Source organism: Alosa alosa, chromosome 8 (genome assembly GCF_017589495.1).
Source record: "Alosa alosa isolate M-15738 ecotype Scorff River chromosome 8, AALO_Geno_1.1, whole genome shotgun sequence".
Taxonomy (NCBI): domain Eukaryota; kingdom Metazoa; phylum Chordata; class Actinopteri; order Clupeiformes; family Clupeidae; genus Alosa; species Alosa alosa.
In genome coordinates this window covers 12,792,491-12,807,598 of record NC_063196.1, presented here as the reverse complement: position 1 = coordinate 12,807,598, position 15,108 = coordinate 12,792,491, and the positions used below count along the sequence as shown (strand labels likewise).

Below are 15,108 nucleotides of genomic sequence, written 5' to 3'. Positions count from 1 at the left end.
GCGTTATAGATAACTGCCAGTGCCAACTGCTGTCTCCAAATGAGACAAATGTGTATGGTAGTGAGTTGATAAAAAAATCCTTAATAATGTTGTATGTTAATAAAATGTTGACCTTTGACCTGCAGGTGATGCGTGCAGGGAACAACCAGCGCCCTCTGACCCCGGGTCAAGGTGGGCAGAGCCAGCAGGAGTCTCTGGCAGCCGCAGCGGCCAACCCTGCCTTGGCCTTTACCAGCATGCCAGGTGAGAAAACAGCCCCTCCGTACTGGGAATTTACACCGCAAGCAAGTTCGCCTACAAAAAATATTTTGAGATTTGGTATCTTGCGATTTTTTTCTATGGGAAAATAACATTTTGAATTATCGCATCTGTTCAACTCTCCCTGGGACAAAGAAGTCTGAAATGCAGACGTTTTGCTCAACACACTTTTGTCGAGTGGGTACTGTGATCTTTGGTACGTTAAGACGGCACACTTAGATTTTTGCTACCCCAGAGCTAACTTGCGATGCAACTTGCCATAGGTAGTTAGCTTCAGTTAACACCCGGATCTCCTTATATGGGCAAAGATGGCAGCTTTGGTTCCTTTTTATAGGTGAACTTCAGAGGTCTATTTACGTTTCTAACGTGGCGCTACAGTGTGTTTATCTATGTGGTTTTCTGTGTACGCTTCATATACACTGTTAAAACATACAAATACACTTTCCTCCTCTATGTAATATGTGCATAAAGAGCTGCCAGTATAAACTGATTTCTAAGGGAATTCTATTGCTAGCAGTAGACTGATGTCAGATGGGCGACTAAAAACCGCTCTGGTGTAAATTCCCAGTTACTGACGTGAGGTCAGCCAGGTGGGTGAAAAATAATGATGCAGTGACTACTTTGATGGTGAAATAGTTATTTGGTCTGGTGGTTTGTAATATTAAACTTTAAGTCCAGTACAGCAGGATCTTCCTTTTCTTCTAGGTGGTGAAGAGACAAGTGAATAAGCTCCTATTTCTTAGTGTTTAAAATCCTTTTACAACCTAAAAATGTAATTTTAAATTGCACTTTGACATTAAATTCAGGTAAAGTGCAGTTTAATCAGTTGATGATCTTGTATGGACTGTGGCCCAATGTTTAGGCAAAAATGTAATATTTTTGGTTCAAAAACAATAAGTGTGGCAGTAGGATGTATTTTTATGTTTTTTTTTTGTCCCCCATGTTTTACTGACACTGCTTAAAGTTAAGCTTTGTAAAAAAACTGGTAGAAAATGGAAAGGACAACTACATTTTAAAATTGCCCTACAATACAATATTTGCATTTATGGCTTGTACTGAGCAAGAAGAAAGAAGAGAGCATTCTATAGAGTCTCCTTGCACATCTTAATTACCGCATATTGGACACATCCCCTGTAGCTCTGTAAGATGTAGTGTAACTGGTGTTCACTAGCCTCTTGCCCTGATGATACACAAGGCTATTTTTTTTTTTAGTTTGTTTTGGGGCTTTTTTACGCCTTCATTGAGAAATGACCGAGAAGAGAGTGACCGGAAGCGAGTGGAGGGGAGAGATTGGGTGGGATTGGGAGGTGACTGCGGTCGGACTCGACTCAGTTCCAGTGGGCACTTGGACCCGAATGTGGTACGAACGCTGTGTCTAGTTGTGCCTCCTCCCCCCACAATGCTACTTTTTTTTTTTAGCAGTGTTGCTTAGTAGTGTCATTCTGGCACATTCACATCTATATTGGGCAACAATCTATGTGAGAAAGAACTTTGGTCATAGATGAATTGTCATCCAATCAGAACACATGGAACTGGTTACCTGGTTACCCAACAACAACCTTGCTCAAAAAGTTACCCCAAAGTTGTGAGTGTCTGACCTAAATGTCTTTATTTGTGTGTGTCGGTGCTCTCACAGGTTACCAGGTTCTGGCCCCTGCGGCCTACTACGACCAGACCGGTGCGTTGGTGATGGGTCCTGGAGCGCGCACAGGCCTGAGTGGACCGGTCCGGCTGGTGCAGACCCCTCTCTTGATCAACCCTGCCGCTGCTCAAGCCGGTAAGCACCCTGGGGCTGCCCCGAGAGCTGTTTTCTCTCCGTCATAATATTCTCTCTGTGTGAGCAGTTACCACACCCTTGGCTGTGGACTCCAGTAACATTCAGGGGTGTCACATTGAGCGCTGAGGCTTTTTATAACACTAATGTAAGTAGAAATCATTATTAGAAGCCATTATTGCGAAGCCATAGAGGAATTCTAAGAGCAGCAGTGAACACAGCTTACATTTGTTGAAGTGCACTTTGACTCTTAAGTAATTGGCAGTTAGTTTGGCTCCAAATAGCCCACTAAATGGACTTTCTGGCTCACTTTTACATAAGCACACTGTGTCACTGTAATAGCAGTTCCATACTGTTGCAGTATATTTTTATAAAAAAAAATGTCTTATAAATATAAACATGTATCTGTTTATGTAAGAACATATCAAAGTGGCTGGGGTTTTTTTAAGATTCTTTCCTGTATTTGAGAGGTGCAAGCGTATACATACACATTCTCAGCTGCTAAACTTTTGATTATATTTTGAACATTGGACAAGGCTTTTGAAGACGATTGACACTTCTGTGCCCTCTGCATCCTCCCCTTCAAACCCACCCCCTCTCCCCAACCCTGTAGCTGCAGCGGCGTCCGCCTCTGGCTCGGGCAACAACATGTCTGGCCCGGCCAACGGCCTGTACCGCTCCATGGGCTGCCAGCAGCCGCAGCAACAGCAGCAGCAGCAACAGCAGCAGATGCAGCAGCAGCAGCAGCAGTCCAGCGGCCTGCCCTCCAGCTCTTTCTACGGCTCAGGCTCCGTGGCGCCCACCTCCCAGAGCAGCTCGCTCTTCTCCCACACCACGGCCCAGCCGCCGCCTCCCCCGCCACAGAGCTCATCGTTGGGCTTCAGCGGCACCGGCGGCTCCCTGGGCGTGGGCCTTGGCTCGGCGCTGGGCGGCTTCGGATCCTCAGGTGGGTTTGAGGAGGAGAAGAGAGGAGGGGGAGCAGGAGGGAGGAGGAAGAGGAGGGGGAGGAGGGAGGAAGAGGAGGGGAGGAGGAGGAGGAGGGGGGGGCGTTTTTGAAAGTGTGGTGGGATGATGGATGTTTTGAGGTTTAAGTTTCTGAGAGGGAGTGAGAGAAGTGTCTATTACGGAAGCCGAGTGAGGCCACGTCATATCATTATTTCTTTTCACCTTGTTATCTCGAGATATCAAAATAATTCATTTGTGATCTCGAGAAAACAACCAAATATCAAGATCTCATGCCCCCTTTTTGCTTGACTTCTTTCAAGTTTGTGTTGCTTAGATTGAGGAGGGGGGGAAAAAGCCACAAAAAGTATTCACAAATGTATTTGGAAAACAGTCCAATGCATTATAATAGCTGAAGTGAATTAACTAAAGATTAATTAAAGCTTAATTTGCCAAAGATTAGTATAGCTCTTAATGAAGTGATAATGGCTTTTATAAATCTAAGAGGATTTGCTAACTTGCTCCATCTGTTGCTTGTCCATTTGTACCTCCATCCTCTTCTTTCTTTTTTCTCTCTCTCTCTCGCTCTCTCTCTCTCTCTCTCTCCCTCACTCCTCTTTTTCTCTCTCTCTCTCCCTCTCTCCTCTTTTTTTCTCTCTCTCTCCTCTCTCTTTTTTCTCTCTCTCTCTCTCTCTCTCTCTCTCTCTCTCTCTCTCTCTCTCTCTCTCCTCTTTTTCTCTCTCTCTCTCCCTCTCTCTCTCCTCTTTTCTCTCTCTCTCCTCATCTCAGCCCCAAGTGGCCTGTATCTCTCTAGTCCCCTGGGTGGTGGCTCTCCTCCTCTTTTCTCTCTCTCTCCCTCTCAACTCTCCTCCTCCTCTTTTTCTCTCTCTCTCTCCCTCTCTCCTCTTTTTTTCTCCTCTTTTCTCTCCCTCTCCCTCTCTCCTCTTTTTTCTCTCTCTCTCCCTCTCTCCTCTTTTTCTTTCTCTCTCTCTCTCTCTCTCTCTCTCTCTCTCTCTCTCTCTCTCTCTCCCTCTCCCTCTCTCTCTCCTCTTTTTCTCTCTCTCTCTCCCTCTCTCCAACCCCCCCATTAATATATATCTCTCTCGTCCCCCCTGCAGTGGGTAGCTCCAGCAGCAGCAGCGCGTCTCGCCGTGACTCCCTGCTGCCCAGCTCTGACCTGTACAAGCGCGGAGGCGGCAGCAGCCTGACCCCCATCGGTCAGCCCTTCTACAACAGCCTGGGCTACTCGTCCTCCCCCAGCCCCATCGGCCTGACCCCGGGACACTCCCCGCTCACCCCACCACCCTCCCTGCCCTCCTCCCACGGCTCCTCCTCCAGCCTCCCCCTGGGTAAGACCCCACTGCCCCAAACCCAACCACTAGCACATTTGGTGGATATCAAACCCCATAGTTCTCACCAGGGAAAACCACCAGTTTTCTAGGCTTTCTAGGGAACAATGCTTGAACATAAGACTCCCAGTGGTTCAGTGTGTGTGTGTGTGTGTGTGTGTGTGTGTGTGTGTGTTAGTGTTGCACGGTGTATCGATACTAAAAAGGTATCACGATGCCTTCACGCAAAAAACGATACAATTTCCGACGTTTTTAGAATCGATACTTTATTAAAATTAACATTCTGTGTCTGCGTGAACTGTCCTCCCTCCTCTGCTGCTCTCACTGCTCCTTGCACGCATCTAGGCAAGTGGGCGTGTCAAGCAGGCAGCTCTGAGTGAGTGCGCAGCCAACGTCAACATACAGTAGTTCTTTGCTGACCGCCCTCGGCCTTGTGGATAAAACAAAAGGTGAAGTGAAATCTTCAACTATTTCGGATACATCACGAATAGTGAAGGCAAGCCATCAGGTACACAGAGGCCCGTTTGTGAAATATGTTTCAAAGTCATTTAAAAGCAGGCTACGCATGGAACTTGGTTAAACACCTCGCAGAAGGTGTATAGAAAACACGACTACATGGTTAGTGCCAAGTTCTTCTCTTCTGTTTTAGTCTAGCCTAAGTGAAACGAGTATGGTTCTCTGGGATAAAGCAAACCTTCCTTCATCAATGAATTTGACGAGACATAACGAGCTGCAATCATTTTGATGAGACATAACGAGCTGTAATCATAGGGTGCTAACGTGATGAAAGCAGAAAGCGCAATGTTCATGCCAGAATAACATTACCATAACTTGTGAACAATCTATTTCATGTACGGTCAGTACTATTGGTAATATGTGTCATGGCATGTAGACTGCAATTTGTTCAATAAGTATTGCCAAGATGTAGGATAGGCTACCCGAAATGCGCTAATTAAAGCCCACAGCATATAATACCACCAAAGCGTGTTGAGTCCTAACAATAATAGCGGGTTGTTGTTACGTGGTAGCAAATCATGTTATCAAAGAAATAGACGTAGGTTAATGTAGGAATGCACACAGACATTTTGCAACAGGTAATGGTGTAGGCCTATCTGACGAAGACCTGAGTGGTTGGAACGTCGTACTTGTACACTGGGCGCAAAGAAGACTATCCTCACATTTTCCCCTTTGCAACTACCAAAGAAATCCCATGAACACGGGAAGGCCTAGGGAAGCCTATACTGTACATCAGATGGCCTAAAGATTAGGCCCCTCTGCATAGCATTCAGTGATTTTGCATGCAGTAATTTCAACACTGACCTTGATCTAGCCTAGTTTGGCTATTTAAAGCTACTTTATTGGCAAAACACAACACAATGTAAATTAACTATAACATATTATTAAATATATTATTTTTATATTTAATATAAAAATAATAATTATGTAGGAAGTTTAGAACCCAGAATTGACCTGCACACTACAGAAGTGCACCGAATTCAACACAAATGACTCCATACACTTGGAGGAGGTATGAGTCCTTTCTTTTCCAGATATCTTAGGATTTCGCCGTAGTATCGTTTCAGTATCGAGCATCGTGATATTTATGGCAGGGATCGTATCGAAGTCATAATTTTGGTATCGTGACCACACTAGTGTGTGTGTGTGTATATAGACAGAGATGGGTATAGATGCACTGCAATCCTGTAGTTGATGAAATATGTCACTGTTCTGCTTCCCGGCTCATCATGACTTCTGACCCTGAGCGCTCTGCATGCAGGCGGCCTGACCAACGCTTCTTATCTTTTTGTGCCCAACACCTAATGCTGTTTAGTCGGTTCCTTTCCGTCTCATGACCTCTGACCCCTCTGCACGCAGGCGGCCTGACCAACGGCAGCGGGCGCTACATCTCGGCGGCACCGGGCGCGGAGGCCAAGTACCGGAGCACGGGCGGCGGCGCCTCCAGCCTCTTCAGCTCCAGCAGCCAGCTGTTCCCGCCGTCGTCACGACCACGCTACAGCCGCTCAGATGTCATGCCGTCCGGCCGCAGCCGCCTGCTGGAGGACTTCCGCAACAACCGCTTCCCCAACCTGCAACTGCGCGACCTGCCCGGCCACATGGTGGAGTTCTCCCAGGACCAGCACGGCTCCAGGTGGGTGCACACACACACACACACACACACACACCTGTCGTTGTCTGCCTCATACAGATGAATCCATAAGCACTACTATAGCATACACACACACCTGTCGTTGTCTGCCTCATACAGATGAATCCATAAGCACTACTATAGCATACACACACACGACTCCATGGACGCACAAGCACAAAATAAGCAATACTTGTCCGTGCACACACACACACATCATTCTCTGTCATACAGATGGATGCAGAAGCACTATTATGCCACTTCCCTCTTTTAGTAAATTAGTGAACTTGGTGTGCCACACACAGGCATTTCAGTGGTATAGATTACTTAGGTCTGTTTGTTACCCTTGGACTTGTAGCTGTCTGGTTAGTCTGTGTTCTTGTGGGTGACTAAGTGAACGTGCTCACAGACACATACATTGTTGTACCTTCATGGTAAAGTTTTGTAAATACACACAGATATACATACTCCCTTATATACATACTTCCTCTCACAGATACGCCCTTTCAATGTACAAACACAAGTTCCTCAAGGACTGACATACAGCAAGGTGCACTGCACTTGCCTTTATGCACGGATGCACCCACTTAAACATCCTAATTAGTCATTTAGAATACTTGTTTGTCCAAAGTCACAGGCATACTGGCACTTTCCTGGAAATTGCGTCGGTGACCTCATTCTCGGCTGTTTGTGTGTGTACACACAAGGTAGACTCAAACAAGCCCTTTTCATGGTTTAGTTCTCCCCAGTGTGTCGATGGAAACATACACACAAGCAGGTGTACACAGGGGTGCCTAGGTTCGTGTGCGTGCATGTTTGCTTAGTCTAGTTTTGCTTTTGCCTTTGTATCTGTTCTGTTTGTGTGTCAATGAGGGAGAGGGAGGGAGAGAGAGAGTTAAATGAATGTATAAATGTGTGTTACGGTGTTTATTTGGGCTTCTGAGTGTGTGTGTGTGTGTGTGTGTGTGTGTGTGTGTGTGTGTGTGTGCGTGGTGTGTGCGTGTGTGTGTGTCTCCTCTCCAGGTTCATCCAGCAGAAGCTTGAGCGGGCCACCCCAGCGGAGCGGCAGATGGTGTTTGGAGAGATTCTGCAGGCCGCCTACCAGCTCATGACTGATGTCTTCGGCAACTATGTCATCCAGAAGTTCTTTGAGGTGCTAACATGCCCCCCCCCCACCACCACCACCACCAAACTCCTTCCTGTGCAGCTCAGTTTAGCATACCTAGCTAAGGCTTTTGTTACTCCTTCATAGGAGCGAAAGTCTTTCTTTTTAAACCCCTTAAAAAATGATGATCTATAATCATTAGCTGTACAGTGTTGCTTTGATAATGATTTTGCTCATATTGGGAGTACCTGAACACCTAATTGCAGTTTGTGTGAGAATGTTAATGTGTTACTAAAGTGTGTGTGTGTGTGTGTATGTGTGTTTTTTTCCCTCCCCTCCTAGTTCGGCAGCGCGGATCAGAAGCTTGCATTGGCGACGCGTATCCGTGGGCACGTCCTGCCCCTGGCCCTGCAGATGTACGGCTGCCGTGTCATCCAGAAGGCCCTAGAGTCCATCTCCTCCGACCAGCAGGTAATTGTAAGTCAACCCGCCATTACTTACCCCTATTTTTAGCAGCGTAAAGATGACCATATTGCTGTTTTTATTTATTTTTTACAAGTTTAATGTTTGTGTGCTTGTAAATGGTAGTGATGTGGATAGATACAGATTCTTTTAGACAAGTCTTAAGTAATTGAAGAATGGCTGAAAGTGGTGTAGAATATTGTGATGTGATGTGTGTAGGGGTGTGGTTGATGAAGAAGAGGTGACTATTCTGTCCCGTTCTCTAGAGTGACATTGTGCGAGAGCTGGACGGCCACGTGCTCAAGTGTGTGAAAGACCAGAACGGAAACCATGTGGTGCAGAAGTGCATCGAGTGTGTGCAGCCCCAAGCCCTGCAGTTCATCATCGACGCCTTCCAGGGACAGGTACGTCCTTTACACACGCACAGATACACCGTGCAAATCACCGAACACCCATGCACAACAATTACAGAGATAGCCCTTTGTTTGTGTACGTAGTTATATGGTGTGGGGTTCAGGAACATACATGGCAAACTTGTGCACATGTCGATGGCGTTAGCTGCTGTGCGCTTCATTCACCATAGCCTTTTGCTCACAGACGCCTCACATGACGCATTCACAAATGCCTAAAGCGAAATGAAATGAGAGTTGTGTCAGTGGATAAGGCTTTGCAGTAGAAGTCATCAGATTACAGCGGAGTCTCGTCCATTTAAAGGGATTAGATCTGCTTCACAGTTTTTCTCCCCACCCTCGGTGAAGGACCCTTAAATTCAGTTCCAAATCAAATTCTCACTGTAGATATGAGACTCTGTTGATGTATATGCATTATCTAATGCTTTGTTTTGACGGACAGTGTTCATTTATGTTTCGTAAAAAAGTTAGCCATTTAATTAGTAATTGCCTCTAGGAGAACAAAGTAGTGTAGGATTCCATTGGCTCAGGTGCTCTAGCATTGCACTCCAGAGGTGCGGTTTAACTCCCCATAGGCATCATTTAAACCAAGCAGCTCTTAGGCGAGGATCACATCACCCAGCGGCAAGCGGCTAACGTAACGCAACGCTCAGACCATAATAAGTTTTATCTCGTTCCTAAGCAACACAAACGGTTTGTCAATTGAATACGCTCGCTCGCGTAGCGCTTTGAATGTTGAACCAAGTTCAACGCTCAGCTTGTTCAACACTAGCGTTACGTCAGCGTTACCACCGTTCCGCTGCCGAACCATAGAGAACAATAGGAAACCTGCCACTTGCCACTGGCTAATGTGATCCCCGCCTTAGTGTCTGCTGTTGTGTCCTTCATGGCAACGTGTGGCCTTGACAGTGCGCCATATTTGAGAGTGTTGTAGTGGTATGAGGAGACAGAATGAGTGCTTCTTACCCAGCAGTGCAGTTGACATTACTGGCCTAATGTAGTGTCTGTCTGTGTGTGTCCTCCTGTCCTGTAGGTGTTTGTGCTCTCCACCCACCCATACGGCTGCCGGGTGATTCAGCGCATCCTGGAGCACTGCACCCAGGAGCAGACCCTGCCCATCCTGGAGGAGCTGCACCAGCACTCTGAGCAGCTGGGCCAGGTAAGCGCCACTACTCCAGCCCCAGGCTTCTCCTCCGGCCTGACAGGGGGAGGGGAACCTGAATCTTTTATTTATTTTTTCGTCTCGCCGCACCGTTCATAAGTGGGTGTGTGCGCTACGCCCAAAGACTGCATGTCTGCATGATCTAGTTTTGGTTATGTTATTGTTTGTTTGTTTTTCTTTTAGTTTACATGTGTTGTCGTTGGCTATCATTTTGTACATATAACTGTTTAGGTTGTTGCCAACAACCATTGTGCTTAGATGAAGTGTGTGTGTGTGTGTGTGTGTGTGTGTGTTGATGCTGCCCCAGTGGCCTGTGCCATGTGGACACTGATAACCTGGATGACCTGAATCCACAACCCCTCCCCCATGCCCCCAACCCCACCCCACCCCACCCCCAACCCCACTTATATTCCATCTAGAAGTATCAAGGCGTTTCATTGGAGATGACACACAAAACATATCATACAGGGTCCAGCGATGCGCTCTTCAAGGTCAGAGCAATGCACCTCCCCTCCTCCCACCCACTCTTCTTCCTTTTCCTCATCTTCCTCGCACAGTCGCCACGGTGCAGCTTCCCTCTTTGTAACCAGCTTTTCCTTTGTCTAACATAGATGTTGCCTTCCTCTGTTCCTTCTTCTGCTGGCTCTCTGTCCTCGGCTTTGCTAAAAAAAAAAAAAATTAAAGACCACACACTACATCACTATACACACACACACACTACAATATACTATAGTGCACTACACTACACACACATGCAGCAGCTTTTTGTCTGCTGTGTCAACTGCTACCACAGGTTATGTAACTTCCTCTTTCTCCCCCAGAGGAGAGAGTGACCAGCCCAACCCCTCCTTTGTCCTGCATACCCGCCTGCACTCATCTGTCCCGTTCTTCTCTTCCCTCCTATTTAACAGCCCCTCCCCACCCTGTTGTACTCAAAGACCTCCGCCTGGCACGCTTCCTGTCCTTCCTGTCCATTCTTCCTTCCCTCCTTCCTCCTCTTCCCTCTCTCTCTCTCATCCACTCCTCTCTCCTCTCCCCTCTCTCCTCTCTCCTCTCCTGGTTCTCTCGTTCCTCTCACTCATAGTTAATATATCATCTTTCCTCTATCTCTCATCTCACTCGGCTCTCTCTCTCTCTCTCTCTCTCTCTCTCTCTCTCTCTCTCTCTCTCTCTCTCTCTCTCTCTCTCTCTCTCTCTCTCTCTCTCTCTCGTTCTCTCTCTTCTCTCCCTCCGTTCGGAATGCTTCATAGGAATAATCCCCAGAGCATTTCTGTTCCACGTTGGACCAGCAACATTGACTTCAGTGTGCTTGTTTGCGTAGCCCAACTAATCTTGGTTTGTAAGAGTTCAGTGAGAAGCTCATAGTCCTCAGAATTGATTTGTATAGATATTTTTAAAGCGAGCGCTTAAGTCACACGTGTTTGCATTGGTTATCGTAACGGGCAAGGGTCCCCTACTAATTAGTATCAATGTTTGGCAAATTGGCACGGTACTGAAGCCACATGGCAGTCGAATGTTGGTGTGTCTGGACCTGAATGCACTCGGAGTGATTGCTGGGGTTAGCAAGGGCACACTCCTCTAGTCCTGCTCCAAAGGTCAGATGGGTGTTATAAATATTGTAGTCACAATGATTGTAAAGACCAGCCTTTGACGTTTTGGTTGTAAGTGTGGGTAATGTATGTACATGTGGTTGCTTAAATATATATTGATTTATTTGTTTTGTGTCATGCATGTTACTCATGTTTTATCATATCTGTATTGCATTCAGTCTGGACCACAAAAGGCCAGTTTATACATATCCAATGAGATGAGGCTAATTTGTCATGAAAGTGTTTTAGCTTGGCAGACCCATTGAATTGTAAATTTGAAGAACCTAAATGGTAGAATGTTGCCTGTTTAATCAGCATTTATTGTAAAGCTGTCATCCTTCTGTCAACATCCAAATATATTTATCCTCTCGTCTCATTGGATGATTGATACTGGCCTTGATACTTCAACAGAATTGCAATCACTTTCATCATTTTTAAGTGCTAAAATCCACACCCTGTTAGTCTTTGAAAATGCATGTTTTAGTAAGTAATGAATGGATCGAGTTCAGTCCCTTTGAGTGACTTTTTAATTGGCCCCCATCTTTTCCCCTGATGCCTTACAGGATCAGTATGGGAACTACGTCATCCAGCATGTCCTGGAGCACGGGCGACCTGAGGACAAGAGCAAGATCGTGGCCGAGGTGCGCGGCAAGGTGCTTGCCCTGAGCCAGCACAAGTTCGCCAGGTGAGTGAGCGGCAGTGGCGGTCCAACAGAGCAATTAATAAATTACTGGATGGAGTTGTATCGTTACTATCCACTCGTACAGTAATTCAATTAAAAGCAGGATACAAGATTGGAGTTACCTTTATTTTAGTTTGTCATATTTCACAGGCATTATGCAGGAGAGAATATTATCTAAATGAATTGTTCTGGAAAGCTTTAGTTGAATTTCAGGACGTCGGTATCAAAGTACGCCTGCTTGATCACAGAGCTGTGCAACATCAAAAAGGGCACACAAGTCTGTTTCCTTCTTTAGCCAGCTCTCTAATTAGTGCTGAATAGTGCCTGCAATGTCAACATTTCAGCATGATCGTGAGTGAAACATTGTCAGTGCTGCAGCTTTAAAAATAAGGTACTGTATCGGCCTTTGTTCTTTTGACTGGAGCTAGGCCACATGTTTTTATTTCAAGCTGAATGCCATTGAGCATTGATGAACGCATCATCTGTCCTTATCTGGTTTACTGATCAACCGACAGAACAAAAGGCCCATTATCCAGAGTGCACATTTGAGGCACTATAAAAAAAAATATATTGTGTGTAGATATAAAATATGCCAAGTAGGTGGAAGGGAGGTAAGGATTGTGGGCTTGGCAGGATGTCTGTCTGGGCCTCTGGCATGTCTTATAGAGCTAAAGCAGGGGATCTCCGTCAAAACAATACATTTATGTTATAGATAAGAACTTGGCTGATTTTTTTTTTTTTTTTCCTTTCAGGGGATGAATGTAGGCCTACCATATCCCTTTAAACTAAGAGAAAAAGAAAAGCAAAAAAATAAATAAAATGTTAAGTGTGCAGGTCAGGATGGGCTGCCTCTTTATGATGCATCCCCTGTAATGTGGCTACCTACCACAAATAAAGTCTGCAGTCACTATTATTTGATCTGATCTGATCCCCCTCTAACCTGTTGTGCCCTCTGTCCCTGTCTCTCCCTCCTCTCAGTAACGTGGTGGAGAAATGCGTCATCCACTCCTCCCGTGCTGAGAGGGCGCTGCTGATCGACGAGGTGTGCTGTCAGAAGGATGGTCCCCACAGCGCGCTCTACACCATGATGAAGGACCAGTACGCCAACTACGTGGTGCAGAGGATGATCGACATGGCCGAGCCCGCCCAGCGCAAGATCATCATGCATAAGGTGACGCACAACGTATAGATCAGGCGCTATGTAATTTCAGTGAAAGTAGTATTGTTTCCTGCTGCTAAAAGATTACCAAGAAGAAGTTGCCTTAAGTTGATATGCGAAAAAACAGAAAAAAAATGTAATAGTGAATTGTCGGACATCCATCACAGCTTATTTTCTCCCTTCCTTTCTCAGATCCGGCCTCATATTGCGACCCTCCGCAAGTACACGTACGGTAAGCACATCCTGGCCAAGCTGGAGAAGTACTACATGAAGAGTGGCTCAGACCTGGGGCCGATCGGGGGTCCCACCAACGGCCTGATGTAGGCTACCCCTCTCCATCCGTCACCCAACCCACACACCCTCCCCCATCCCATAAACCCCTCCTTGGCTAGCTCTATAAAGGTGCACTCGACCCAGCTGGGTTTCTCTAGACACCCTCAATTGCTTCCCCTTGGGGGAATTACCAAAAAAAAAATACAGAAGATGATGAAAAAGAAGAGGAGATAATTATATAAAAATAATGAGACAGAAAAAAAAAGTTGACTTCAGCTCATAGTACAGTGAGGTGCGACAATAGCCTCTGTGCTTGCCCTGGTGCAGTTTTCCCTCATGACCACTAGGGGGTGCACAGCCTGTAGGCCATCTCTGGGTAAAGCACAACTAGCCCTTGTTTATGATGTAATTGATGTAACTGACTGGTTTTTCGTATATACGTATATATATATATATATATATATATCTTGTACATTTTTTTTTACCTTGTAAATTCTCTGTAGAAAACGTATACAAATTTGCTGAAATTTACAATTCTTACAATTTACACCAGCAAGTGACTTTATAAAGCCAAACTGAGTGATCCTTTTTAAAATAATATTAATTATTATTATTATTTTATTTTATTTTTAGTACCCATAATTCTCATACTAGCAGTAAGTGGTGACATTGGTAGACCTCACCTCATGGCCCCCTGAGTTTAGACAGTGGTACTAATGCCAAAGCAGTTGATTTCACACAAATCAATAATCTAATCTCCATCTAGCATCTAGCTTCGGTTTTTGGGATAGATGGTTATCACCGACTCAGCTTGCCGGCAAACACTCTGTCTCTTGTACCATTGAGTTAGTCAAATGAATATTTGGCAGATCCAGTCGCCGATCTTTTGCTTGGTACAGACACGGAGTTGCTCTGAGGCTCCTGGGTTATTAGGCCTCAGCTTCCTCTGATTTCTTACTTTTCCTTTCTTTGGAGTCAAACTCCTCAGTTAATAAAATAACATCGGACTACAGCTTTGTGGTAGCTGGGTTTTTTTGTTTTTTCTCTCTTTTGCGTTCTTCTATTTAATGAATTTTCTTGGACAAGGAGAGGAAGTTGGCGTGAGGTCACAAACTCCCCCCACGACAGGCTATGTTAGTTCAACATCCTGCGCTCTCTGTCTTTTCCTTTTTCGTGTGCGTGTTCTCTTTTTTTTTTTTCCGGCCACAGTTCACTTGGGTGGCTGTGGCCTCCTAAATTACCTTCAGAGCTACTGGCTGTAGTGCCGAACTGAATTCTTTTTAAGTTGTTTTTCGAGAGCAGAGCCTGAGACCGAAGCACATTGGTTGGTCATTCTTCGTGACCGAGCGAGACCAATGTTGTCTTTCCATCGTTACGTGGGAGTGGGGAGTAGGATGTTGGGGAGCTAGGGTGGGAGGGGAGGGTTGTGGGTGGGTTTTATTGGGGTGGTAGTGGGCGGGGACTGGTTAGTGGGGAACGCTGGCATGCCGTGTCTGGATTTAATGCTTACGGAATGATATAATTTTTTTCCTTCATCATGTCTGTGGAACATCTATCTGTCGTAGTAATTTGAGATGAACACTGCCCTAGGAAAACGGTATTGTTTATGTACTGAAATCATCTCTTTACATAGTACTAGTTTAGGCAAAAATGTATAGCATCTTTATGTATGAGTAAATATTAAAGATATTGTTGCTTTTTTCGGGAACGGGTGGGGGGGGGGGCCGGGGGCCAGGATGGCGGCGCCTTCCACACCGAGAGAGGATAGCTGGCTGACTGGGCAGGCAAGACAGGAAA

General features: G+C 45.8%; 1 protein-coding gene across 10 annotated transcripts in view; it reads left to right on the top strand.

Annotated features, from left to right (window-relative positions):
- The window catches only part of pum2 (pumilio RNA-binding family member 2), a 28,719-nt gene extending 14,003 nt beyond the window's left edge, over positions 1-14,716 (top strand). For 4 of the 10 annotated variants that reach the window (XM_048250509.1, XM_048250513.1, XM_048250507.1 and 1 more), the window contains 13 exons: positions 126-243; positions 1,895-2,035; positions 2,646-2,978; positions 4,093-4,323; positions 6,199-6,472; positions 7,493-7,622; positions 7,917-8,051; positions 8,303-8,440; positions 9,480-9,605; positions 10,028-10,099; positions 11,761-11,882; positions 12,858-13,050; positions 13,231-14,716. In XM_048250509.1, coding sequence (XP_048106466.1) covers positions 126-243; positions 1,895-2,035; positions 2,646-2,978; positions 4,093-4,323; positions 6,199-6,472; positions 7,493-7,622; positions 7,917-8,051; positions 8,303-8,440; positions 9,480-9,605; positions 10,028-10,099; positions 11,761-11,882; positions 12,858-13,050; positions 13,231-13,362 — 2,145 coding nt within the window. In that variant the 3' untranslated portion in view covers positions 13,363-14,716. The remainder of the gene's footprint in view (positions 1-125; positions 244-1,894; positions 2,036-2,645; positions 2,979-4,092; positions 4,324-6,198; positions 6,473-7,492; positions 7,623-7,916; positions 8,052-8,302; positions 8,441-9,479; positions 9,606-10,027; positions 10,100-11,760; positions 11,883-12,857; positions 13,051-13,230) is intronic. The other 6 variants (XM_048250517.1, XM_048250515.1, XM_048250516.1 and 3 more) reach the window with 4 other exon arrangements.
- The last annotated feature ends 392 nt before the right edge of the window (positions 14,717-15,108 follow it).